Source organism: Drosophila willistoni, unplaced genomic scaffold, assembly GCF_018902025.1.
Source record: "Drosophila willistoni isolate 14030-0811.24 unplaced genomic scaffold, UCI_dwil_1.1 Seg116, whole genome shotgun sequence".
NCBI classification, from domain to species: domain Eukaryota; kingdom Metazoa; phylum Arthropoda; class Insecta; order Diptera; family Drosophilidae; genus Drosophila; species Drosophila willistoni.
Window position 1 is genome coordinate 92,889 of NW_025814077.1, and position 24,889 is coordinate 117,777.

At 35.4% G+C, this 24,889-nt stretch overlaps 3 protein-coding genes across 6 annotated transcripts; all 3 read right to left on the reverse strand.

Annotated features, from left to right (window-relative positions):
* Positions 1-7,737: 7,737 nt before the first annotated feature.
* LOC124460803 lies at positions 7,738-10,248 on the reverse strand. 4 transcript variants are annotated; one of them, XR_006954799.1, is made up of 3 exons: positions 8,432-8,711; positions 7,983-8,369; positions 7,738-7,923 (listed from the first exon to the last, which is right to left on the reverse strand). XR_006954799.1 is itself a non-coding variant. In XM_047012388.1 (2 exons), exons 1-2 carry the CDS (start codon positions 10,176-10,178, stop codon positions 7,913-7,915), a joined length of 519 nt encoding a protein of 172 aa, XP_046868344.1. In that variant the 5' UTR covers positions 10,179-10,227; the 3' UTR covers positions 7,740-7,912. The 4 variants fall into 4 exon arrangements, 2 of the variants coding, with proteins under 2 accessions (XP_046868344.1, XP_046868345.1); XM_047012388.1 differs by lacking the exons at positions 7,983-8,369; positions 8,432-8,711 and adding an exon at positions 9,671-10,227 and having other exon boundaries at positions 7,740-7,923; XM_047012389.1 differs by lacking the exons at positions 7,738-7,923; positions 7,983-8,369; positions 8,432-8,711 and adding exons at positions 8,886-8,934; positions 9,671-10,227.
* Positions 10,249-12,834: 2,586 nt separating this feature from the next.
* Positions 12,835-13,625, reverse strand: LOC124460805. The gene is made up of 2 exons (XM_047012391.1): positions 13,068-13,625; positions 12,835-12,947 (listed from the first exon to the last, which is right to left on the reverse strand). Exons 1-2 carry the CDS (start codon positions 13,573-13,575, stop codon positions 12,844-12,846), a joined length of 612 nt encoding a protein of 203 aa, XP_046868347.1. The 5' UTR covers positions 13,576-13,625; the 3' UTR covers positions 12,835-12,843.
* A 2,476-nt stretch (positions 13,626-16,101) lies between these two features.
* On the reverse strand, positions 16,102-17,022 carry LOC124460804. Its single transcript, XM_047012390.1, has 3 exons — positions 16,465-17,022; positions 16,240-16,344; positions 16,102-16,106 (listed from the first exon to the last, which is right to left on the reverse strand). The coding sequence occupies exons 1-3, from the start codon at positions 16,970-16,972 to the stop codon at positions 16,102-16,104; spliced, it is 618 nt and encodes a 205-aa protein (XP_046868346.1). The 5' UTR covers positions 16,973-17,022.
* Between the last annotated feature and the right edge of the window lie 7,867 nt (positions 17,023-24,889).

A 24,889-nucleotide genomic window follows, 5' to 3' on the forward strand; every position in this document is an offset into this window, starting at 1 on the left:
GTTTCGACTGAGACTGTGAAAAAACAAACGAATATTATAAAAAATTTGTATCAAATATATATGAAAACGGTACAATTCTCATGCTAATTTAAGTCCTTTAGTTTACAAAAATCTCTTGAAAGGATTCTAACCAAATACTTAATTTAGTATTTGAACCCTTTGTAGTCAATTCTAACCAAAGTTTCTTAGTGGCCGAAATGCATCGGAAAAGAAAATAAGAACAAACTGTTTTTTATTTTTGTTTTCATTTACCCAACAAATTGACTTCGAGCCGGCAAATCATACCACCAAAGTTTCTTATCTTATATTACAGTCGGTACTCGGCTCAGGAGATTGAATCTGTGTGGGGCAGTATGAAGTATGTATGTTTTGTTTCGTCTTTTTTATTCAACGCAAACTTTCAGAGAATGGCAAATATTATTGCAAACGTCTTGACATTTTTTAGTTAAACCAATTTAATTAAAAAAAATTTTATAGTTATTAAAATTCGGAACCATATCACCTTAGAATTAAATTTTAACCAGAAATATTTGTGATTTGAATATATTGTGCATACATACATACACAGATGAAAGGAAATTTGATTTACCGATGTGATTTTTATGCCACGTTCGCCCATTTCGGTAATTGATAATATTTTTGTGCACAAATTTGGAGTCCAATATGCCAACACGAGTTTGTCTGTATGCGTTACCTTTCGCTGACAAAAAATGCGACAAACTGTCGTAAACTTTCATTATTCAAAATTTAAAAGATGTAATAAAACTATAAAGAAAGAAAAAAATCATTGTGTGGCCGTTCAGCATTTACGCTTTCAATCGCATATCGTATAATTCATTAGGCACAGAAAGATGACGCGAGAAGGAGTGTCGCTTTGCTGGAAAGCTGCACATAAAAAATTAATTATGAGGTTGTTATCCCTATCTATTTTCTTGTATCATATCGACTGGTTCGTTCTTTTGAGCGATTGAGGCAAATATTGTTCACTTTTTATTTTTCTTGGCTCTCTTTGTGCCTACCCTACGCATTGTTGTATCGTTCCATTGGATTCTGTAGATGCAAGCAAGAGGAAACGAGAGGTGCGCCCACTCTTTCGCCGCTCTCAACCAAAGGCCACTCACTCAGCAAGACATATCCGGTTTTTTGAGTGCGCAAAATTAGTCTTTCGACGCATTGATCGTTGCTCATGAAAGTGAGTAGCTCTCTCTCCCCGTGCTTTCTGTGTGCAGAGATCTTAAAATTTAATGTAAGATGTTATGACGTCAAAGAGTTGTAACTTGTAAAGAATGTAGGAAGAGACCATAAAAGCTCAAAATCTGGGTTATGTATCCCATTGAAAATCAACAAAATCAAAATTGTAAGTCAATTCTTTTACTGAAAAATATAATTGTTAAAAAAGCGAAAAAAAACTTGTACTTGTACATACTTACTTAAACTTTTTGGCGCGCCCACTTCTGAATCATAATTTAAAACAAAAATCGATTGCCGAGTGCCTTTTTTTAACTATCGAAACCAAATTCGGAGGACTAATTGGTCTTATTACTACCCTCTTGTACTGGTAACTAGTTCGTAGCTGGTGAAATCACTACTTACTAGGGTACCACCATTACTTACTTTGCTGACCCTAGGCAATGCATTTCATCATTTCGTTTCTTGTATGAAATGTCAATCACCACCACATCGTTTACCGCGAACTAGCGAATTTGGTCACCATGAAAGGGCCCATGCCAGGGGATGTGATGTGAGTACCCATGAAAGGGCTAGTCACATGGGTACCCATGCCAGGGGTGCTGAAATGGGTACTCAATCCAGGGGTGGTGAAAAGAAATGAAAAAAAGTTAAAATAGTTTTAATGAAAATTTGTTTTTTATTTAAAAACTAGTTTACTTTGAATCCGTTTCATTTTCATTTTTTTTTTTTTTTCACGCTACTGTTTTTAAAGAAACTCTTCTTCTGGAGCTGCATGGCCTTGTTCTTCGGGTGGTCCACTGCCATCAACCAAATTTATTGCATCTAGGGAAAAAATGTGAAGATTAAATTTTGTAATTAAATCGGCAATGAATTAAATAATACCTAGCAAGTAATACTTCATAAAAAGTGCTCTCGTTTTTCAAGGCTGCTTTGCCTTGAACGCCATCAACATTGTATGCTAATACTACAGGATTAGCCATAATATTTTTAAGGTTTTTTAAAATTCCCCCAGCCATGATAGGGGTCCTAATCGCATCAATCTGTAAATAAAATAGGAATTAGGATTTATGAAACAATTGAAACTGTGTTTATATTTGATTTGATAATATTGCTTCGGAACGAATGAAACGAGATGAAAAGTCTCGAAGTTTTGTGTTTCGTAGTTCCTGAATGTATCAAGCCGAACAAACAAAAACAAAATCAAAGCAAGCCGAAACAAACAAGAAAGACTACAAACGAAACAAATGAATACGGTACTTCTTTCAAGTTACTTGGTACTTCCAAGTACTCGTGAGTATGGTCATACTTATGAAATGTCAATAAATTTTCGAATGCCAATTTAATTTCGGTTTTGTTTTAATCTCACTGGAGTATTTTCCTAATATAAATTAAAGTAATAGCTTTGGTGACTTATAAGTAAAACGCCGAGTAGACTACAAGCAGCTCGACTGTGTAAGGGTTAGAGGTCCTGCCTAAAATCGACGAAACTCTGGTTCAACCCCGGCCAGAAGCTAGTTAGTTTTGGGTTTTCATTTTTTTTTGCTTTTTTAATAATTATTTTTGTCTAATAGCGAATTAGGTCTTTCGATGATTTGTAGGAAAATATAGAATAGTGCGCCAAAATATTTCACACAGCTACAATTGACGGGGTATTCTACAACATATCCAAAATTCATCCAAATCGGTGATTTGCATACCTGAAGTTCCCCTTGTAAGAGTACTTTTAAAATTAGTTTAATATTCATCTATGTATGTACATATCCAAATGTATAAGTACACTATACATATACATATCTTTTTAAATTAGCATGGAATTCGGAAAGCTCAGGAGTAATCGAGCATTTTGGATCGATTAAGACCAAACTGCTGACAGGAGAATATAAATTTAAGAAAAAGAGAGGACGGAGTGAAGTCTGGAATACATTTGGTCTGGTCATGGATGAGAATGAAGAAATAGTCTTAGATTATTCATATCTTCACAAAAAATATTTGAAAATGTGTTAATAGTTATTGTTAAGCTTTCATTGTTAAATTTAAAATAAAATCATGTTTTTATTTTTATTAAATACTGTAAATATTTTTATAAAATGAATTTATTTTCAGATGTTTCATATTATATACATTGAGTCTGCTGTCAGGTACTTGCTTCACAATTCGGTATACCGAGAACGAGCAAGACATTTGAACAGTACCTAGTACTCGGTTCGATTTTCGGTATTTGCTTCTCGATATGCTCGGATTTGCTTTACCGGATTTTTCGGTATGCCCTGCTCGTTTAAACTCATTCGTTCGTTTGAGATGCTTGATATACTCGATTTACAAATACGAGTAAGTGTGAAAACGAGTTCCGAAAGTGTAGAGGGATTTCGTTTTCAGTTTCGAATGTACTCGTGCAGGTCTCTAGTTTATACTAACATAAAGCTCTCGGCTTGTGTCGTTTATTTCCATATTTATTTCATTAAGGTCTTCCACGGTCTAGATCAGGGCCCGGCACAAAGAGAGCGCTAAAAAACTATAGTTGTATGTGTGCACTTGCTTGTATGCGTATGTTGCTTTACACTGCGCAAAATTTAACTTCATCAAATTCTGCCTCAAATCAAGAAAACGAGTGCAGCAAATAATCTTATGCAAGAAAAAAATAGAGAAAACAAAACAGCGATCAATTTTTTCATGTGTGTTCTCTCAACAAAGCGACATAGATCTACTTGCGTCGAAATGCTGAGGGAAACTAAATCCACCCTCATTAGTGATGTAAAAAAACATCGATGCATCGAGCATCAGTGTTCTCTTGGCGATGTTTCTCGATATTTACCGATGTTTTTGTTGGTGTCGATGTGCAGCGATGTATCGATGTTTTACCAAAACATCAGTTTTATTTGTCACTTGACAAATTTTCTCATATAATTAAATGAAGATGTCTTTAAAAAGTCTTTCAGATTGGCAACAAAGATAAGGTAAAGGTTTTTCACCGACAGATAGAAAAAATTGAATAAGCCCATATCAGGTAAACGAAATTTCATTTCGGAAAGTAAAGCCAAGAAATACTTTTTCAAATAGTTTTTGAAAGATAAGGCTAACAATAAGAAAAGAGAACAGAGGTTTTCAATATTTTATTAAAACCATATTCATTTAAGATTTAAATTTTATTAAATACTATTATGAGAACCTTTAATTATTAAACAGTGAACTTTATTAATTCAGAAAGACATCAGACATACATCGATGAATCGAAATATTAGCCCGATGTTTTAAAACACCATCGATTATTAACATTGAAACCATCGGTTAACATAGACATCGATTTTTTTATTTTTCCGAGTACTCACTATCCGTTAATGTGCTCGAAGGGGGAAATACAGATGAGTTTGATGTTGGATTTGGCTGGAAAACCATTTTAAGATGTGTGGCAAATACGGATGCCCTCTCTTCGTCACTGCGGGCCCATCCACCGGTTGGACTCCTTATCGGTGACATTGTCTCTGTAGGAGCGCTTAAAGTTGGGTGGGCTTTCCACAGAGGATGTTTAGTGCTGGTTGGACTGAGCTTTTCTATGTATTTTCTTTAAGCCCAGCTTTCCTCTTGTCTTACCGCCTTGGAGAGGTTGCGATTAGCATGCCTTAGGCGAAGTTTTGCTGCTGGTGAGCGAGTAATCTGTCATTCTCTTCTTAGACGTCGTTTTTCCGTTACTAAATAACGAAGTTATTGAGAAAAGTCACTGTTCGTGACTTTGCCGTTTGTATAGGAGCTATATGATTTAGTGGTCCGATCCGGCTGAATCCGAGATATACAAACTGTGCAGTATATACAAGCCTACATGCAAAATTTCAGCTCTGTAGCTCCAACAGTCTGGGAGGAGTTTGCGCTGATCCAGATGGACGGACGGACGGACATGATTATTTGAACTCGTCTCGTCATGCTGATCAAGAATATATATACTTTATATGGTCGGAGATGCTTCTTTCTATGCGTTGCACACTTCTGACCAAAATTAATACACCCTTTTTGCAAGGGTATAAAAATTTCCAACGCAGGGGTCTACATCGATTTCTGGAACAGAAATAACATAGACACATCACAACAATCAAATATAGAAACTTTTTTTTTGTAATAAAACATTTCTACGTTATCGGTTCAATTTCGCAACAGCCATTATTCTTAAATAGTGTGTGCTGAGTTTGATCACACCATTGGCTTGCAAAATGTACAACTTGGACAATTGGACGAAATGCCCTTTGTGTAGGATACAATATATCGCGAATAGGGGCTTTGAGGAAGGGTTCCAACATTTGGTAACTATTCTTATATCCCATTCTTCACATGAGATGGTTGGCAGTTCCATTAAATATTTTAGAAATGAACGTGTATTTTATGTTGAATTATTTGAACAGGAAAATAATGCTCTACGAGAAAAGCCTTAAAACTTATAATGTCAAGAACATGATTTCTCAGCAGTCAGAAGAAAAAGAACGGAATAATTTGTAGTATAATTCGAATCGTTTTTCAAGACGCTGAAAACGAGAATAAAAATTTATAAGCATGGCATGAAGCTGGTATTCAGTAGCCAAGCAAATACACGATTCAATAATAAACGGTAAGAACAAAAAAAGTTAGAGTTTTAAAGGGAATCCTAGCTCAAATGTCTAATAAATAGCTAACTATTAAAAAGTTGCAGTAAGAAGGTCCTAAGAAGTTGAAATTAGAGTTGTTATAATTTTTTCTATTTTCGTTTTGGAAAGTGTACAGCACCACATTCATTGATAATATTTGATGGCTTTATTGAGAATTTGGAAAATACTTTCATTCCAAAGTCAATGCTCAAGCGAAACAGTCGTAAAATTAACTAGAATTTAATATCAAAGCTAATATCAACGCATAGGGATATTCTAAAATTGAAGGTAAGTCCCTATAATTAGAACACCAGATAATCACGAGTTGCGAAGGGGTTTTTAAAACAACGCATCATTTAGAATTGTAATTCTTAAGATCAACGCACTAACACAATCGAGAATTGAAAAAAAGTGCTGTAATCAACGCATTTCAATTGGAAATAGTACTAAGCATTATCAAGAATTGTAGTCCTAGTATCAACGCACGAAAATGGACCAGGTTGATAAATATGGCCGCATGCTCAATTTTTGCGAATCAAAAAACTCGACGACCAAACGAAAAGAGCAGTAATTCTAATGTAATTACTTTCTCAAAGCACACAATTCACCTGCTGAATTTTAGGCTTTCGAATTGTCCCTATATTCTAGCGTACAGTGTCAAGGCACCTTACTTTCCGAATTAGAGGAGGAAACCTCAAATTTAAGATAGCGTAAATTGACTTCGGCGATTGAAATAGAAAATATGGTGTTTTTATGTCGTAATAACCAGGATTTTAATACAAACTTCGGCTTGCAAATTCTATTTTTATTCTGGCATAAAGTCCCCCGGGGGACGAACTTGTTCGGCACCTCTTATACGTGTAACCGAGCGGCTGCCGAAGTCCTCACACAAAATTACCATGAGCAAGAGGGTGGGTTTTTAATTCCCTCAGCATTTCGACGCAAGCAGATCTATGTCGCTTTGTTGAGAGAACACACATGAAAAAATTGATCGCTGCTTTGTTTTCTCTATTTTTTTCTTGCATAAGATTATTTGCTGCACTCGTTTTCTTGATTTGAGGCAGAATTTGATGAAGTTAAATTTTGCGCAGTGTAAAGCAACATACGCATACAAGCAAGTGCACACATACAACTAAAGTTTTTTAGCGCTCTCTTTGTGCCGGGCCCTGCCGTAGATCAGGGGTAGGCACAAAGAGAGCCAGATCAAACTGTCAATGTATGCGTGCGCTTGCTTGTGTACGTAAGCTGCTTTACACTGCGCGAATCGTATATGAAGAAACGAATAAAAAAATTAAACTGCAAGTGAAACTGCGGAATTTTCCCACAACCCTTTTTTACCGAATCGCCTTAAAAAACAAAGTACAGTCATGAGTCTTGGATTCCTTTTACCTTAATGTCATAAAAATGAATGCATATTTTGTATCGGCTATTATATGTATATATTTTTCATACTATACATATATGTGCATCCATGTATATCTTACATTTATATTACATTATGCATGTTCGCTTATATTATAATATACTTTTTACCCTATAGGGACAAAATATAAATAATGGCAAAATATTTTTAAAGTTGCCATGTACGAAAGTGAAGCATTAATTTTTCTGCGTGTAGCTGCTTAACAAAGCGACATAGTACTGCTTTCGTCAAAAGTCTGTGCGACACTAGCTGTTTTTTTACGCTTTGAACTTGTACTTCGTGCCCACATCGGCATGCACACAGACGGCCACACGAGCAATTGCCGAGCAAAAGTGCCCGCACGGGCTATGGGCAGTGTTGCCGTTTTTCCCCGAGCAAAATAAGCTGAATTAACAAAAAAAACCAGCCAGAATAAGCTAAATCCCAGAAAAAAATAGCTGAAAAATAAGCTAATTTTTTTAAGTTTTTAAATTATAAAAAACATATATTTTTAAAAAAACTTCATGTTTATGAAAAAAAAAAACGAAAACAAAAGAAATTTAAACTTATAAAGTTCATTTAAATGACATTAAACCTGCTATTAGATTGTCTACAGACTGTTCGGGCTCATTATCTAATTGTTCCACATTTTCTATAGACTTCAGGCAGATTGAAGAAATTTTGTAATCAAAGCAACATTTGTTGTGTCGGCTCAATCCGGATCTAGACTTTAAAAATATAAGTTTTTGTTCTGATGAGACTATCACTTTCTGAGACATTACCTTATGGTTAATATTGAATTTAACGTGTCAACGTTCATCCTATTTCTTATTTTATTTTTTATTAAATTAACTTGGCTAAAAACCCTTTCCACTTCGGCGTTCGACCAAGGTAAAGAATGTATTTCAAGCGCAACAGAACTCAGCTTAGAAAACCGGTTGTTTCCGCCCGAGTCTCTGTAATTCAATACTTCAACCCAAAATTTAATTGTGTCCTCAGTATTTTCCCAAGAGATAAGTGTCAATTCATTGTATTGACGTTCAATTTCGTCAATATTGGGAATTCCAAAAAACTCCAAAATCGGAATGATGTTTTTTTTTTTAGTTTTTAAAATATTTTCTACTGCAAAAGCATCGGCTTGTTTTAAGATTTTAAAATTGTCGGGTAACCTAAAATTAGAAAAATATATTATTAATAATTGTAAATTAAATAAAAAGAACTAAATATTTACCTCTGCTTTAGTTGCTTAACAAGATCAACTACGAAATTCGTGCAACTTTCTCGGATCGACTTTTCCTCATCATTGGATATACTCACAGATTTGATATGTTTTTCAAAAGCATATCCAAGATACAAGTCTCTAGTCACATACTTTTCAAATCCATCATCGTTTATACAATCTACACTTTTATCTGGAGCTATTATGTAGATTTTTAGTGAATTGATGGCAAATATTAGCTCGTTTAACAATTTCGATGGATTTGAAGTATTGCTTTGGAAGCATTTGTTAACTTTTTGCATATCTTGCAAAATTGGTTTCAAAAACAATAAATATAAATAGTTAATATTATCTTGAAACATATTATATAAAACGATTGCTTTGTGACATTTCTCCTCCTTGGCAGCAATACCAAAATGAGTCTTAAGCTCATGCCATTGTTCCAAAATTCTCGTGACCGCCATTTCGATGGATAACCACCTCGTGTCACACACCCTTGGAATTTTAAGAGGGGCCTTAAATAATACAAACATATTATTTAGAAATTATGTGAAAAACGAACGTTTGGGACAATCACAAAGGTACTAAAATAGTTATTGTTAAGTAACAGTTATATGAACAATCATTTGATTCAAGATCTAGGAACTGTTTAGCGATATTAATACACAGCAAACATTGGGAACTACGAACACATTTAAATAAATCTAATGATTAGGTGTACCTTCTCGTTATTTATGCACTCATACATTTTTTTGTAAATAATTTGCCTAGCAGAACTTTTAGAAAACCAGTTATAAGTCTCATAAATTAAGAACTCCAGGCTTTCGGGAAAGAAGTGCTTACACGAGTGGTTTACTGCCAATTGCACCGAATGACAAACACATTTTATTAAAATTAGGGACGGCGCATCCTTCTTTAATTGTGTGTACAAACTGTTGTTTGTGCCAATCATGACACTGGCGTTGTCAGTTCCGATTCCAATTAAATTTTTAATATTTAATTTTAAACGTTTCAGTTCTTTTCTTAAACCATCAGCCAATGACAATGCATCTCCACTTTCTACGGGTATCAAGCTAAGGAACGTCGATACAACTACTCCATGTTCTGCAGAAAAGTAGTTAACTACCACACCTATATACATACATACAATATTTAAACATACAATATTTATATAAAAACTATTAATATTTAAATGTAAAAAATTATATACTTATTTAATATAAATTTACTTATACATATATATTATCTTACCGAGAAGTTTCGTAAAGCTTATGTCTGTCGATTCGTCCAGAAGTAAACTAAATTTTTTGTCTCCAATATCTCTATGGAGGTCATCGTAAAAATGGACAGCCAGAACATTTTTTATAATGTGTGTACACTTCGTTCGATGAAGTTTAATGCGAGAAGCACTACTGCTGTCATCAAATTTTGTGGAGCATATGTTGCTCAGATGGTCAACAGGGCTTATTGCTGTATGCTTTGCCACAAAAAGACACAGTGCTACTTCCTGTTCTATGGTCTTGGTCGGCATTTTTTTGAATTCAATTTTGTTTTTTTGGGCGAAAGCATTTAGGGCTCCGGTGTGCTTCTTGGAAATTGCATGTACCCGCAAATCACACAATTTAGCGTTGATGCTACACTTGCAATAGCTGCAATAAGCCCTTGTCAAATCAGTCAAGTCCTTTCTCAGCCATTCCTTGAATTCTGAGCTCTGTAGCCAGACGTCTCTAACTTTTTGTTTATAATTTTCTTTAGGCATGTTTACAAATGACCAATCTATTTAATCAAGGTAGTTAGAGATGGAAGTATTGCAGAAATTAGTGATGTAAGACTTCAATAGTTGCCAGACTGTAACTTTGTCAATTAATCGGCATTTGGGAAACTTTATTATAACAACTAAAAGATATATTAAATAAGCTAAAAATTAGCTGTTTCGATTCTTAAATAAGCCAGATTTTCCGCTATCCGCAATTTCCCAATTTTATCCGCAATCGCTCTTGAAAATAAGCCAGATCTGGCCGAAAATAAGCCAAAACGGCAACACTGGCTATGGGCGCCTACCTCTGCCGTAGATCATTCGCAAAGAGACTGTCAACTGAGTCGCACGTCAAGGTCCATAATTAGTCCAGTGTTATTTCTATAAGTATGTTTAAATTCTAACAATATATTGAACTCGATTGTCATGAAACAATTCAAATATTAATAAATAAATAAATATAGTAACGATCGCTAAATCAACGCTACAGATATATAGTAGATATATCTACCGACCTACCAAATTTTACTAATTTCGGAATTATTCAAATTATACGTATACGCATGTTTTAAGAGACGTTCCATAAGGGCGGATTCGGCCGCTAGAATTCGCATTCGGCGCTAGAATGCACATATTTTTGGTGTTCGAAATTTAAAACGTTTTGTTCACTTGATTCATGGTATACTAAAAGAGGCGATTGGCCTATTGGTTTCTACCATTCCTAATTTGTTTTGTACTTATTTCAAATGTTATTTATTTTTGTATTTTTTGAAAAAAATTAAATTGGCATCAATTATTTTCATTGCTTATTAAATAGAAATGATAATGCCTCAAGGCACAATTTTGGAACTGCATCCATTTATTGTTTTACACAATACGCTGTCTGCCGCCATAATTTTATTGAAATTACTTTGAAAGAATCTGATTGGTCAATGATCTCTTCTATGATTGGTTGCACGGAAATAAACAGCGGCGCCAAGACAAGTGAAGAGGCTGCTCGTAACTGAGCCATACGAGCAAAGCGAGCAGTGAGATCACGGAATGGAAACTTTTGAAGCTACATACATATGTTCGAAAAAGAGTAAGCCATTGGAATTTCGCCGTCATGCAGATTGCAGTATTGCTCAACTCAATCAGTGACTTGATAATCAATTTTTACACCACACACCCATAAAGTGAAATGGTATATTAAAGTCGCCGGAATGCATGTAACAGGCAGAAGGAAGGTTTTCCGACCCATGCTCTTTCCGCCCCCGTAATTTGAAAAAACTCGAGTATCTCCGGTAATTTTTCTACCTTGTGCAATCAAATTTGGCACACTTAAATTTGATACTAATGTCGAACAAAATACCAAACTTGATCGAAACCGTAATGAAAATAGCCAAGTTATGCATATAAACGTTTTTCCATAAGGCTGGAGTTGACTGTTGGGGCACTAGGGTGCTCATACGTTTGAGTGAGAGAGATAATGTGACAAGCTTGTAAAAAGCTTGTAAACAGAATTTTTCTACCATACACCCATAGGGTGAAATGGTATATTAAAGTCGCCAAAATGTATGTAACAGGCAGAAGGAAGCATCTCCGACCCTACAAAGTATATATATTCTTGATCAGGATCAAAAACCGAGTCGATCTAGCCATGTCCGTCTGTCCGTCCGTCCGTATGAACACCTAGATCTCGGAGACTATAAGAGCTAGAGCCACCAAATTTGGTATGTAGACTCGTGTGGTATGTAAATATATAGAGTTAATTGGAATTTTGGCCACGCCCCCTTACGCCCCCAGAATTCACATAAAACTGTTTTTCTTAAAAAGTATAGCAGATAGAGACATTAAATTAAATATTTTGCCACCCCCATTTCCGACCCGAAAATTAAACAAAACTGATTTTCTCGAAAACTAACAAAGCTAAAGTCTCCAAATTTAGTATGTATACGGGCTTAGTATGCGCGCAGAATATATATGATTTAATATGTTGCCACGCCCACTTCCCCCTCCATAATTTAGAAAAAACCGATTGGCTCTTGCATTTTTTGACCATCGCGATCAAATTTGGCGGACTAATAAATCTTATCTATTTCTATCAAACTACCAAATTTGATTGAAATCGGACAAGAAACATACAAAATATACGTATGAAGGTATTTTGCTACGCGATCCATGGCGGCGCTAGAGTGCTCATGTGTTTGTAGAGTGAGCGAGATAGCCAAGTGTATGAGGCATGTTAAAACAATTTAGTAGACATACATTTGGTTTTCGAAATTTTAAATATTTGTTTCACCTGGTGTATGGTATACCCAAGTCGGCGAGACGACTTACTTACTTCATTTAAAATGGTGTATGGTATACATATGTATGTATGTACGTTCTATTATTTCTAAGAACGAGAGCAAAACAGTTGGCAAAAATTAAATGTGTAAACACTTTCTTGACAGTGTCAGAAATGTGTAATCTCAGTTTTTGTTGTTTCTTTTGAGTTGTATTGATAATTTTCGTTTCGTTTTTTCATTGTTATATTAAGTATTTAATATTAAGCTATAATCAATAATAAAAAACTTGTTAAAATGAATAAAACCCAGTTATTTTTATATTTAAAGTGAAAAAAATTATTTTTTTCCATGTGTGTAAAGTGTTTCTTGACATACTGTAAGTCGGCGAGACGACTTACTTAAGTTTTTTTTGACAATGCATCTCCACTTTCTACGGGTATCAAGCTAAGGAACGTCGATACAACTACTCCATGTTCTGCAGAAAAGTAGTTAACTACCACACCTATATACATACATACAATATTTAAACATACAATATTTATATAAAAACTATTAATATTTAAATGTAAAAAATTATATACTTATTTAATATAAATTTACTTATACATATATATTATCTTACCGAGAAGTTTCGTAAAGCTTATGTCTGTCGATTCGTCCAGAAGTAAACTAAATTTTTTGTCTCCAATATCTCTATGGAGGTCATCGTAAAAATGGACAGCCAGAACATTTTTTATAATGTGTGTACACTTCGTTCGATGAAGTTTAATGCGAGAAGCACTACTGCTGTCATCAAATTTTGTGGAGCATATGTTGCTCAGATGGTCAACAGGGCTTATTGCTGTATGCTTTGCCACAAAAAGACACAGTGCTACTTCCTGTTCTATGGTCTTGGTCGGCATTTTTTTGAATTCAATTTTGTTTTTTTGGGCGAAAGCATTTAGGGCTCCGGTGTGCTTCTTGGAAATTGCATGTACCCGCAAATCACACAATTTAGCGTTGATGCTACACTTGCAATAGCTGCAATAAGCCCTTGTCAAATCAGTCAAGTCCTTTCTCAGCCATTCCTTGAATTCTGAGCTCTGTAGCCAGACGTCTCTAACTTTTTGTTTATAATTTTCTTTAGGCATGTTTACAAATGACCAATCTATTTAATCAAGGTAGTTAGAGATGGAAGTATTGCAGAAATTAGTGATGTAAGACTTCAATAGTTGCCAGACTGTAACTTTGTCAATTAATCGGCATTTGGGAAACTTTATTATAACAACTAAAAGATATATTAAATAAGCTAAAAATTAGCTGTTTCGATTCTTAAATAAGCCAGATTTTCCGCTATCCGCAATTTCCCAATTTTATCCGCAATCGCTCTTGAAAATAAGCCAGATCTGGCCGAAAATAAGCCAAAACGGCAACACTGGCTATGGGCGCCTACCTCTGCCGTAGATCATTCGCAAAGAGACTGTCAACTGAGTCGCACGTCAAGGTCCATAATTAGTCCAGTGTTATTTCTATAAGTATGTTTAAATTCTAACAATATATTGAACTCGATTGTCATGAAACAATTCAAATATTAATAAATAAATAAATATAGTAACGATCGCTAAATCAACGCTACAGATATATAGTAGATATATCTACCGACCTACCAAATTTTACTAATTTCGGAATTATTCAAATTATACGTATACGCATGTTTTAAGAGACGTTCCATAAGGGCGGATTCGGCCGCTAGAATTCGCATTCGGCGCTAGAATGCACATATTTTTGGTGTTCGAAATTTAAAACGTTTTGTTCACTTGATTCATGGTATACTAAAAGAGGCGATTGGCCTATTGGTTTCTACCATTCCTAATTTGTTTTGTACTTATTTCAAATGTTATTTATTTTTGTATTTTTTGAAAAAAATTAAATTGGCATCAATTATTTTCATTGCTTATTAAATAGAAATGATAATGCCTCAAGGCACAATTTTGGAACTGCATCCATTTATTGTTTTACACAATACGCTGTCTGCCGCCATAATTTTATTGAAATTACTTTGAAAGAATCTGATTGGTCAATGATCTCTTCTATGATTGGTTGCACGGAAATAAACAGCGGCGCCAAGACAAGTGAAGAGGCTGCTCGTAACTGAGCCATACGAGCAAAGCGAGCAGTGAGATCACGGAATGGAAACTTTTGAAGCTACATACATATGTTCGAAAAAGAGTAAGCCATTGGAATTTCGCCGTCATGCAGATTGCAGTATTGCTCAACTCAATCAGTGACTTGATAATCAATTTTTACACCACACACCCATAAAGTGAAATGGTATATTAAAGTCGCCGGAATGCATGTAACAGGCAGAATGAAGGTTTTCCGACCCATGCTCTTTCCGCCCCCGTAATTTGAAAAACTCGAGTATCTCCGGTAATTTTTCTACCTTGTGCAATCAAATTTGGCACACTTAAATTTGATACTAATGTCGAACAAAATACCAAACTTGATCGAAACCGTAATGAAAATAGCCAAGTTATGCATATAAACGTTTTTCCATAAGGCTGGAGTTGACTGTTGGGGCACTAGGGTGCTCATACGTTTGAGTGAGAGAGATAATGTGACAAGCTTGTAAAAAGCTTGTAAACAGAATTTTTCTACCATACACCCATAGGGTGAAATGGTATATTAAAGTCGCCAAAATGTATGTAACAGGCAGAAGGAAGCATCTCCGACCCTACAAAGTATATATATTCTTGATCAGGATCAAAAACCGAGTCGATCTAGCCATGTCCGTCTGTCCGTCCGTCCGTATGAACACCTAGATCTCGGAGACTATAAGAGCTAGAGCCACCAAATTTGGTATGTAGACTCGTGTGGTATGTAAATATATAGAGTTAATTGGAATTTTGGCCACGCCCCCTTACGCCCCCAGAATTCACATAAAACTGTTTTTCTTAAAAAGTATAGCAGATAGAGACATTAAATTAAATATTTTGCCACCCCCATTTCCGACCCGAAAATTAAACAAAACTGATTTTCTCGAAAACTAACAAAGCTAAAGTCTCCAAATTTAGTATGTATACGGGCTTAGTATGCGCGCAGAATATATATGATTTAATATGTTGCCACGCCCACTTCCCCCTCCATAATTTAGAAAAAACCGATTGGCTCTTGCATTTTTTGACCATCGCGATCAAATTTGGCGGACTAATAAATCTTATCTATTTCTATCAAACTACCAAATTTGATTGAAATCGGACAAGAAACATACAAAATATACGTATGAAGGTATTTTGCTACGCGATCCATGGCGGCGCTAGAGTGCTCATGTGTTTGTAGAGTGAGCGAGATAGCCAAGTGTATGAGGCATGTTAAAACAATTTAGTAGACATACATTTGGTTTTCGAAATTTTAAATATTTGTTTCACCTGGTGTATGGTATACCCAAGTCGGCGAGACGACTTACTTACTTCATTTAAAATGGTGTATGGTATACATATGTATGTATGTACGTTCTATTATTTCTAAGAACGAGAGCAAAACAGTTGGCAAAAATTAAATGTGTAAACACTTTCTTGACAGTGTCAGAAATGTGTAATCTCAGTTTTTGTTGTTTCTTTTGAGTTGTATTGATAATTTTCGTTTCGTTTTTTCATTGTTATATTAAGTATTTAATATTAAGCTATAATCAATAATAAAAAACTTGTTAAAATGAATAAAACCCAGTTATTTTTATATTTAAAGTGAAAAAAATTATTTTTTTCCATGTGTGTAAAGTGTTTCTTGACATACTGTAAGTCGGCGAGACGACTTACTTAAGTTTTTTTTTGACAATGCATCTCCACTTTCTACGGGTATCAAGCTAAGGAACGTCGATACAACTACTCCATGTTCTGCAGAAAAGTAGTTAACTACCACACCTATATACATACATACAATATTTAAACATACAATATTTATATAAAAACTATTAATATTTAAATGTAAAAAATTATATACTTATTTAATATAAATTTACTTATACATATATATTATCTTACCGAGAAGTTTCGTAAAGCTTATGTCTGTCGATTCGTCCAGAAGTAAACTAAATTTTTTGTCTCCAATATCTCTATGGAGGTCATCGTAAAAATGGACAGCCAGAACATTTTTTATAATGTGTGTACACTTCGTTCGATGAAGTTTAATGCGAGAAGCACTACTGCTGTCATCAAATTTTGTGGAGCATATGTTGCTCAGATGGTCAACAGGGCTTATTGCTGTATGCTTTGCCACAAAAAGACACAGTGCTACTTCCTGTTCTATGGTCTTGGTCGGCATTTTTTTGAATTCAATTTTGTTTTTTTGGGCGAAAGCATTTAGGGCTCCGGTGTGCTTCTTGGAAATTGCATGTACCCGCAAATCACACAATTTAGCGTTGATGCTACACTTGCAATAGCTGCAATAAGCCCTTGTCAAATCAGTCAAGTCCTTTCTCAGCCATTCCTTGAATTCTGAGCTCTGTAGCCAGACGTCTCTAACTTTTTGTTTATAATTTTCTTTAGGCATGTTTACAAATGACCAATCTATTTAATCAAGGTAGTTAGAGATGGAAGTATTGCAGAAATTAGTGATGTAAGACTTCAATAGTTGCCAGACTGTAACTTTGTCAATTAATCGGCATTTGGGAAACTTTATTATAACAACTAAAAGATATATTAAATAAGCTAAAAATTAGCTGTTTCGATTCTTAAATAAGCCAGATTTTCCGCTATCCGCAATTTCCCAATTTTATCCGCAATCGCTCTTGAAAATAAGCCAGATCTGGCCGAAAATAAGCCAAAACGGCAACACTGGCTATGGGCGCCTACCTCTGCCGTAGATCATTCGCAAAGAGACTGTCAACTGAGTCGCACGTCAAGGTCCATAATTAGTCCAGTGTTATTTCTATAAGTATGTTTAAATTCTAACAATATATTGAACTCGATTGTCATGAAACAATTCAAATATTAATAAATAAATAAATATAGTAACGATCGCTAAATCAACGCTACAGATATATAGTAGATATATCTACCGACCTACCAAATTTTACTAATTTCGGAATTATTCAAATTATACGTATACGCATGTTTTAAGAGACGTTCCATAAGGGCGGATTCGGCCGCTAGAATTCGCATTCGGCGCTAGAATGCACATATTTTTGGTGTTCGAAATTTAAAACGTTTTGTTCACTTGATTCATGGTATACTAAAAGAGGCGATTGGCCTATTGGTTTCTACCATTCCTAATTTGTTTTGTACTTATTTCAAATGTTATTTATTTTTGTATTTTTTGAAAAAAATTAAATTGGCATCAATTATTTTCATTGCTTATTAAATAGAAATGATAATGCCTCAAGGCACAATTTTGGAACTGCATCCATTTATTGTTTTACACAATACGCTGTCTGCCGCCATAATTTTATTGAAATTACTTTGAAAGAATCTGATTGGTCAATGATCTCTTCTATGATTGGTTGCACGGAAATAAACAGCGGCGCCAAGACAAGTGAAGAGGCTGCTCGTAACTGAGCCATACGAGCAAAGCGAGCAGTGAGATCACGGAATGGAAACTTTTGAAGCTACATACATATGTTCGAAAAAGAGTAAGCCATTGGAATTTCGCCGTCATGCAGATTGCAGTATTGCTCAACTCAATCAGTGACTTGATAATCAATTTTTACACCACACACCCATAAAGTGAAATGGTATATTAAAGTCGCCGGAATGCATGTAACAGGCAGAAGGAAGGTTTTCCGACCCATGCTCTTTCCGCCCCCGTAATTTGAAAAAACTCGAGTATCTCCGGTAATTTTTCTACCTTGTGCAATCAAATTTGGCACACTTAAATTTGATACTAATGTCGAACAAAATACCAAACTTGATCGAAACCGTAATGAAAATAGCCAAGTTATGCATATAAACGTTTTTCCATAAGGCTGGAGTTGACTGTTGGGGCACTAGGGTGCTCATACGTTTGAGTGAGAGAGATAATGTGACAAGCTTGTAAAAAGCTTGTAAACAGAATTTTTCTACCATACATTGGTATTGGCTCTTGCATTTTTTGACCATCGCGATCAAATTTGGCGGACTAATAAATCTTATCTATTTCTATCAAACTACCAAATTTGATTGAAATCGGACAAGAAACATACAAAATATACGTATGAAGGTATTTTGCTACGCGATCCATGGCGGCGCTAGAGTGCTCATGTGTTTGTAGAGTGAGCGAGATAGCCAAGTGTATGAGGCATGTTAAAACAATTTAGTAGACATACATTTGGTTTTCGAAATTTTAAATATTTGTTTCACCTGGTGTATGGTATACCCAAGTCGGCGAGACGACTTACTTACTTCATTTAAAATGGTGTATGGTATACATATGTATGTATGTACGTTCTATTATTTCTAAGAACGAGAGCAAAACAGTTGGCAAAAATTAAATGTGTAAACACTTTCTTGACAGTGTCAGAAATGTGTAATCTCAGTTTTTGTTGTTTCTTTTGAGTTGTATTGATAATTTTCGTTTCGTTTTTTCATTGTTATATTAAGTATTTAATATTAAGCTATAATCAATAATAAAAAACTTGTTAAAATGAATAAAACCCAGTTATTTTTATATTTAAAGTGAAAAAAATTATTTTTTTCCATGTGTGTAAAGTGTTTCTTGACATACTGTAAGTCGGCGAGACGACTTACTTAAGTTTTTTTTTGCGTTGAAAATATTATGCGTGTTTTGTCTTGATTTTCGTTTTATATTTTAACCATACAGAAAAATTTACAGTTAGTTTTGTCGTTAGAATAAGTAAATTTCGTGCACGTTCATGATTATTGGTGCAATTTGATGCGAAATTCAATTAAAGTCAGTTTGTCTTTGGTCGTGGTAAGACGTCCGGGATGGATTAGATGTGTGGTTTTTGGTATAATACATATATTTAACATAATTTTCTTTAACGTTTAGTTCAGTTTAAGCCTGTGTTTTGTATCCATAGTTAAATGGGAAGAGGAGAGACGCTAACAAGCGAAGAAATTGCTAAAGTCCTTGCATACAAGGATGTGGGTTAGTCTAACCGAAAAACTGCACGCGAATTGAAACGCTCTCCTACTGCAGTTCATAATGTTGTAAATTTAAAGGAAAATTACAACAAAAATAGACAAAACAGTAAAAATGAAAAGGTGTCAGCACGAGGAAAAGCTCCAATTATACGCGCACTGCCTCTAAGATTGTAACCGAATTAGACCTTTTGTTACAAAACGACGTGTGCAGCAAATTTTGGCAACTAGCAACCGGCTAAAATGAAAAAAAAATGAAGTCACAAAGTGGCTCGGGTAGATTTCGCAAAAGCGCACATGTCCTGGTCAGAAAATTGGAAGAAAGTAGTTTTCTCAGATGAAGTTTAATTTTAATTATAATATATAATAGATGGATCTGATGGATTTAATTACTACTGGCATGACATTCGGCAGCCTGAACGTTGTTCCACAAAGCGGAACTTTCGAGGAGTATCGTTAATGGTGTGGGCTGCTTTTAGCTATTACAATCGAATCTAAAACTCTCAAGGCTACATCAATTTGTTGCAGAATGTTCTTGTGGATTTTTTGAAGGATGTACCGTTCACTGACTCAATTTTCCAACAGGACAATGCGCCCATACATGTTTCACGGGCCAGTCGAGCGTGGTTTCAGGAAAAACAAATCACCACCATGTTATGGCCTGCTTGATCTCCGGATTTAAATCCTATCAAGAACATGTGGGGGAACCTTGCCAAGCGTGTTTATGCTGGCGTACGAAAATTTCAATCGGTGGAAGCGCTTAGTGTAACGGTTTCTCAAGAATGGGCTAAAATTCTACAAGCCGACTTTCAAAAAATTATTGATTCGATGCCAAACAGGGTTTTCGAAATAATTCAAAAATCTGGGGGATCGACCCATTATTAATTGAAATTTTTGAGATGTTATGTTTATTTTTAAAAATTTTTTTTTTGTAACGCTAAAACATTGTGCCTTTCATTGAATTTCGCGTTTAATTTTAGTTTTTTGAAAAAAATAAAAAAAAAATTTTTTGTTTAACATACAACAAACAGATATACATACATATGTGATTTAATGCAAAATATCAAAGAAGCTAACATCGGCTATGCCGAAGTTTATATACCCTTGCAGTCCTAGGTAATAATAATTTTACATGTTTGTTTTCTGCAACTCAATTCATCAATATACAAACAAAACAATTTTACTCTCTATTTTACAATTTGTTCTTCTTCCTTCCTCATTCACAAAGCAAAGCAACGCACGCATACACATACACTTTATGTAGCGTTGCGTCTCTGTTGATGACGAAAGACGTAGTAGACAGCAAGCAAATTGTAACAAGTAGCGCTATCTCGCTCGTTTTTATAGTATTTGTATGTTGCTACATGGGAACGTCTCGCTGATAGCTTTAGATTTCTGTGAAACTGACTATTTGTACGAAACTACGTATATTTATACCCTTGCAAAAAGGGTATATTAATTTTGGTCAAAAGTGTGCAACGCATAGAAGGAAGCATTTCCGACCATATAAAGTATATATATTCTTGATCAGCACGACGAGACGAGTTTAAATAGCCATGTCCGTCCGTCCGTCTGGATCAACGCAAACTTCTCCTAGACCGTAAGAGCTACAGAGCTGAAATTTTGCATGTAGGCTTGTATAAGTTAACAAGTAACACTTAACATAGGATATTTTATAAGTTCATAATCTACCCTCGCTATCGCGTGCTCCATAAGTTAAGTAGCAGCCCTCGCATTTGCGACATTGCATAAATTGTATCAGCGCGCTATAGCTGCAATGGTCAGCGACGGTAACCGGACACTTTTGTTTTGTTGCAAGAGTTTCCGTTATCGCCGAAGATTTGCTGAGTCGGCTTGCCGACCATGACATTGTGGCGTGATGCGAATTTTGGGCTTAGCTTAAGTGAAATATTCTATGTATTAAAAAATCAGTTTGAATACAGCGCTCTTCCAGTAAGTCGCTTAAATAAATTTTCACTCCGGCACTTAGCCGTAAAATAATTTGTTTTATTGTCTGAGCCCAAGGCCAGCAATAAGAGGCTCAGTTTGCCTCTCAACCTAATCTTCACCCTTAACAGGACTGGAGCTTTGTAATTTATATACTGCAGGCGTTGTATATTTCGGATTCAGCCGGATCGGACCACTATATCATATAGCTCCCATACAAACGGCAAAGTCACGAACAGTGACTTTTCTTAATAACTTCGTTATTTTCTGAGCTGTCGCGAAATTTATTATTGGTGAGTTAATTACACATATAAACGACTATGCCAAATTTGATCAAGATCGGGTGACTATATCATATAGCTCCCATAGGAACTATCTTTCGAAAACAGTGACTTTTGTCAATAACTTCGTTACTTTTGACGCGATTGCTTTCAAATTAAACATATGTTAGTTTAATATATCTGTTAATGACTGTGCCAAATTTGATAAGGATCGGGTAACTATATCATATAGCTCCCGTAGGAACGTTCGGTGGAAAACAGTGACTTTGATCAATATCGTCGTTATTTCCTATGCTAAGATTGTAGGCCGTTACTTCGGAAACATTAGCCATTTTAGCTTAAACGTTTTTCCACTTTGTAGGTAAGGAAAGAGTTACCAAAAAAGTTGCAAGGGTATACAAACTTTGATGCGGTCAAAGTTCGCCCCGGCCCTCTGGTTATAAAATTACCATGAATTTTTATACCCTTGCAAAAAGGGTATATTAATTTTGGTCAAAAGTGTGCAACGCATAGAAAGAAGCATCTCCGACCATATAAAGTATATATATTCTTGATCAGCATGACGAGACGAGTTCAAATAGCCATGTCCGTCCGTCCGTCCGTCTGGATCAACGCGAACTCCCCATAGACCGTAAGAGCTACAGACCTATATATACTGCACAGGTTGTATATCTCGGATTCAGCCGGATCGGATCACTATATCATATAGCTCCCATACAAATGGCAAAGTCACGAACAGTGACTTTTCTTAATAACTTCGTTATTTTCTGAGCTATTATCATGAAATTTAATATTGTTAAGTTAATTACACAGATAAACGACTATGCAAAATTTGATCAAGATCGCTTTCAAATTAAACATTTTTTTGTTTAATATATCTGTTAATGACTGTGCCAAATTTGATAAGGATCGGGTAGCTATATCATATAGCTCCCATAGGAACGATCGGTGGAAAACAGTGACTTTGATCAATATCTTCGTTATTTCCTTTGCTAAGATTGTAGGCCGTTCTTTCGGACACATTAGCCCTTTTAGCTTAAACGTTTTTCCACCTTGATGGCTATAGGTAAGGAAAAAGTTACCAAAAAAGTTGCAAGGGTATACAAACTTTGACGCGGTCGAAGTTAGCACCGGCTCTCTGGTTTTGGATATTGACACTTCTTCAAGTAGTTTTTCATTTCAATTATGTATTTTTCAATGTCACTTTCTTTTTGAATGGCTGATTTAAAGGGGTTAAATTATTGCTATTCAAACAATCAAACAACTTATTAATTTTTCCAATAAATTTACATGTCGCGATTGCCACATCTTCGCAGTCAAAGTGCCATTTTATATTAGCGTCTTGAATGCAGAATCAACTGTTTGGCTAAATACCTGTGTTGCATATTTCATCTTTATTTTTATACCATACACCCATAGGGTGAAATGGTATATTAATGTCGCCAAAATGTCTGTAACAGGCAGAAGGAAGCATCTCCAACCCCACAAAGTATATATATTCTTGATCAGGATCAACAACCGAGTCGATCTAGCCATGTCCGTCTGACCGTCCGTCCGTCCGTCCGTATGAACACGCAGATCTCAAGACTATAAGAGCTAGAGCCACCAAATTTGGTATGTAGACTCGTGTGGTATGTAAATATATAGAGTTAATTGGAATTTTGGCCACGCCCCCTTACGCCCCCAGAATTCACATAAAACTGTTTTTCTTAAAAAGTATAGCAGATAGAGACATTAAATTTGGTTTATATACTCGTTTAGTTAGCGCGCAGAAAAAAATTGTTCCATCTTTTTGCCACGCCCCTGGAATATACAAAAAACTGATTTCCTTAAAAACTATGACAGCTACCGACATTAAATTTGGTATGTAAGCTAGCTTAATAGACGCGCAGATATTGACTATTTAAATATTTTACCACCCCCATTTCCGACCCGAAAATTAAACAAAACTGATTTTCTCGAAAACTAACAAAGCTAAAGTCTCCAAATTTAGTATGTATACGGGCTTAGTATGCGCGCAGAATATATATGATTTAATATGTTGCCACGCCCACTTCCCCCTCCATAATTTAGAAAAAAACCGATTGGCTCTTGCATTTTTTGACCATCGCAATCAAATTTGGCAGACTAATAACTCTTATCTATTTCTATCAAACTACTAAATTTGAGTGAAATCGGACAAGAAACATGCAAAATAAGCGTATGAACGTATTTTGCTACGCGATCCATAAGGGCAGAATTGGCCGTTGGCTAGTGGCGGTGCTAGAGTGCTCGTGTGTTTGTAGAGTGAGCGAGATAGCATATGGTTATGAGGCATGTTAAAACAATTTAATAGACATACATTTGGTTTTCGAAATTTCAAATATATGTTTCACCTGGTGTATGGTATACCCAAGTCGACGAGTCGACTTACTTCATTTTATTAACAATCGTATGTGCATACAAATGTATGTTCGTCACTTCTCTGGTCAATTGAATGGCAAAAACAATGAAAACACAAAGATTTTTATTCCTCGTCGTCCATGTCACTTTCGTAGTTTTTGCAAGTGAAATAACTTGCTTGCATGTTAGCGCACTTTAAAGGAACTGGATGCTTGCATACATTGCAATTGATCGAGTTGGCAGCGGTCGATTTCTTCGACAACAGCTTTAGGCGCTTTACAATCCTTATCCCATTCAGGTGGGTACCTAAGAGACAGCTTCCTTGCAAACTGGTACACCAGCTCTTTCAATTCATTAATGCTCAAATCATAATAGTGACTGACACACTTAAAAATGTACCCAACGAGATCTTTCTCTTGAGCGGGAGAGAAAACCATGTTTGATGGAGTTCTTGTGCTAACACCATGAATAAATTCCAATAAATCCTCATTTTTTAATTTCGAAATGGCTTCAAAATTATTTTCTTCACGTATCGTGATATGGTCCTGTTGTCTATAGCATGCTCTCGTGCACTTTTGCGGATTGCATTTTTATCGATAATGCATGATTTGATGGCTTGCATCACCACATTATTATAAGCTTTCTTAGCCGCGGAAGATTTCTTTGCAGTAGAGTTGCAAATCTATCGATGGCCACGCCATCGATTGTTTTTACCATCGATGGAAAAAACCATCGATTGTTTTACCATCGGTGTTAAAAACAATCGATACTATCAAAAGTAC

Bases quoted from the DNA above. Each gene is read 5' to 3' on its own strand.
- LOC124460803 (XM_047012388.1), bottom strand. From the start codon at position 10,178: ATGCCTAAAGAAAATTATAAACAAAAAGTTAGAGACGTCTGGCTACAG.
- LOC124460805 (XM_047012391.1), bottom strand. From the start codon at position 13,575: ATGCCTAAAGAAAATTATAAACAAAAAGTTAGAGACGTCTGGCTACAG. The intron at 12,948-13,067 runs GTAAGATAATAT...GTATGTATATAG, and splicing joins AAGCTTTACGAAACTTCTCG to GTGTGGTAGTTAACTACTTT.
- LOC124460804 (XM_047012390.1), bottom strand. From the start codon at position 16,972: ATGCCTAAAGAAAATTATAAACAAAAAGTTAGAGACGTCTGGCTACAG. The intron at 16,345-16,464 runs GTAAGATAATAT...GTATGTATATAG, and splicing joins AAGCTTTACGAAACTTCTCG to GTGTGGTAGTTAACTACTTT.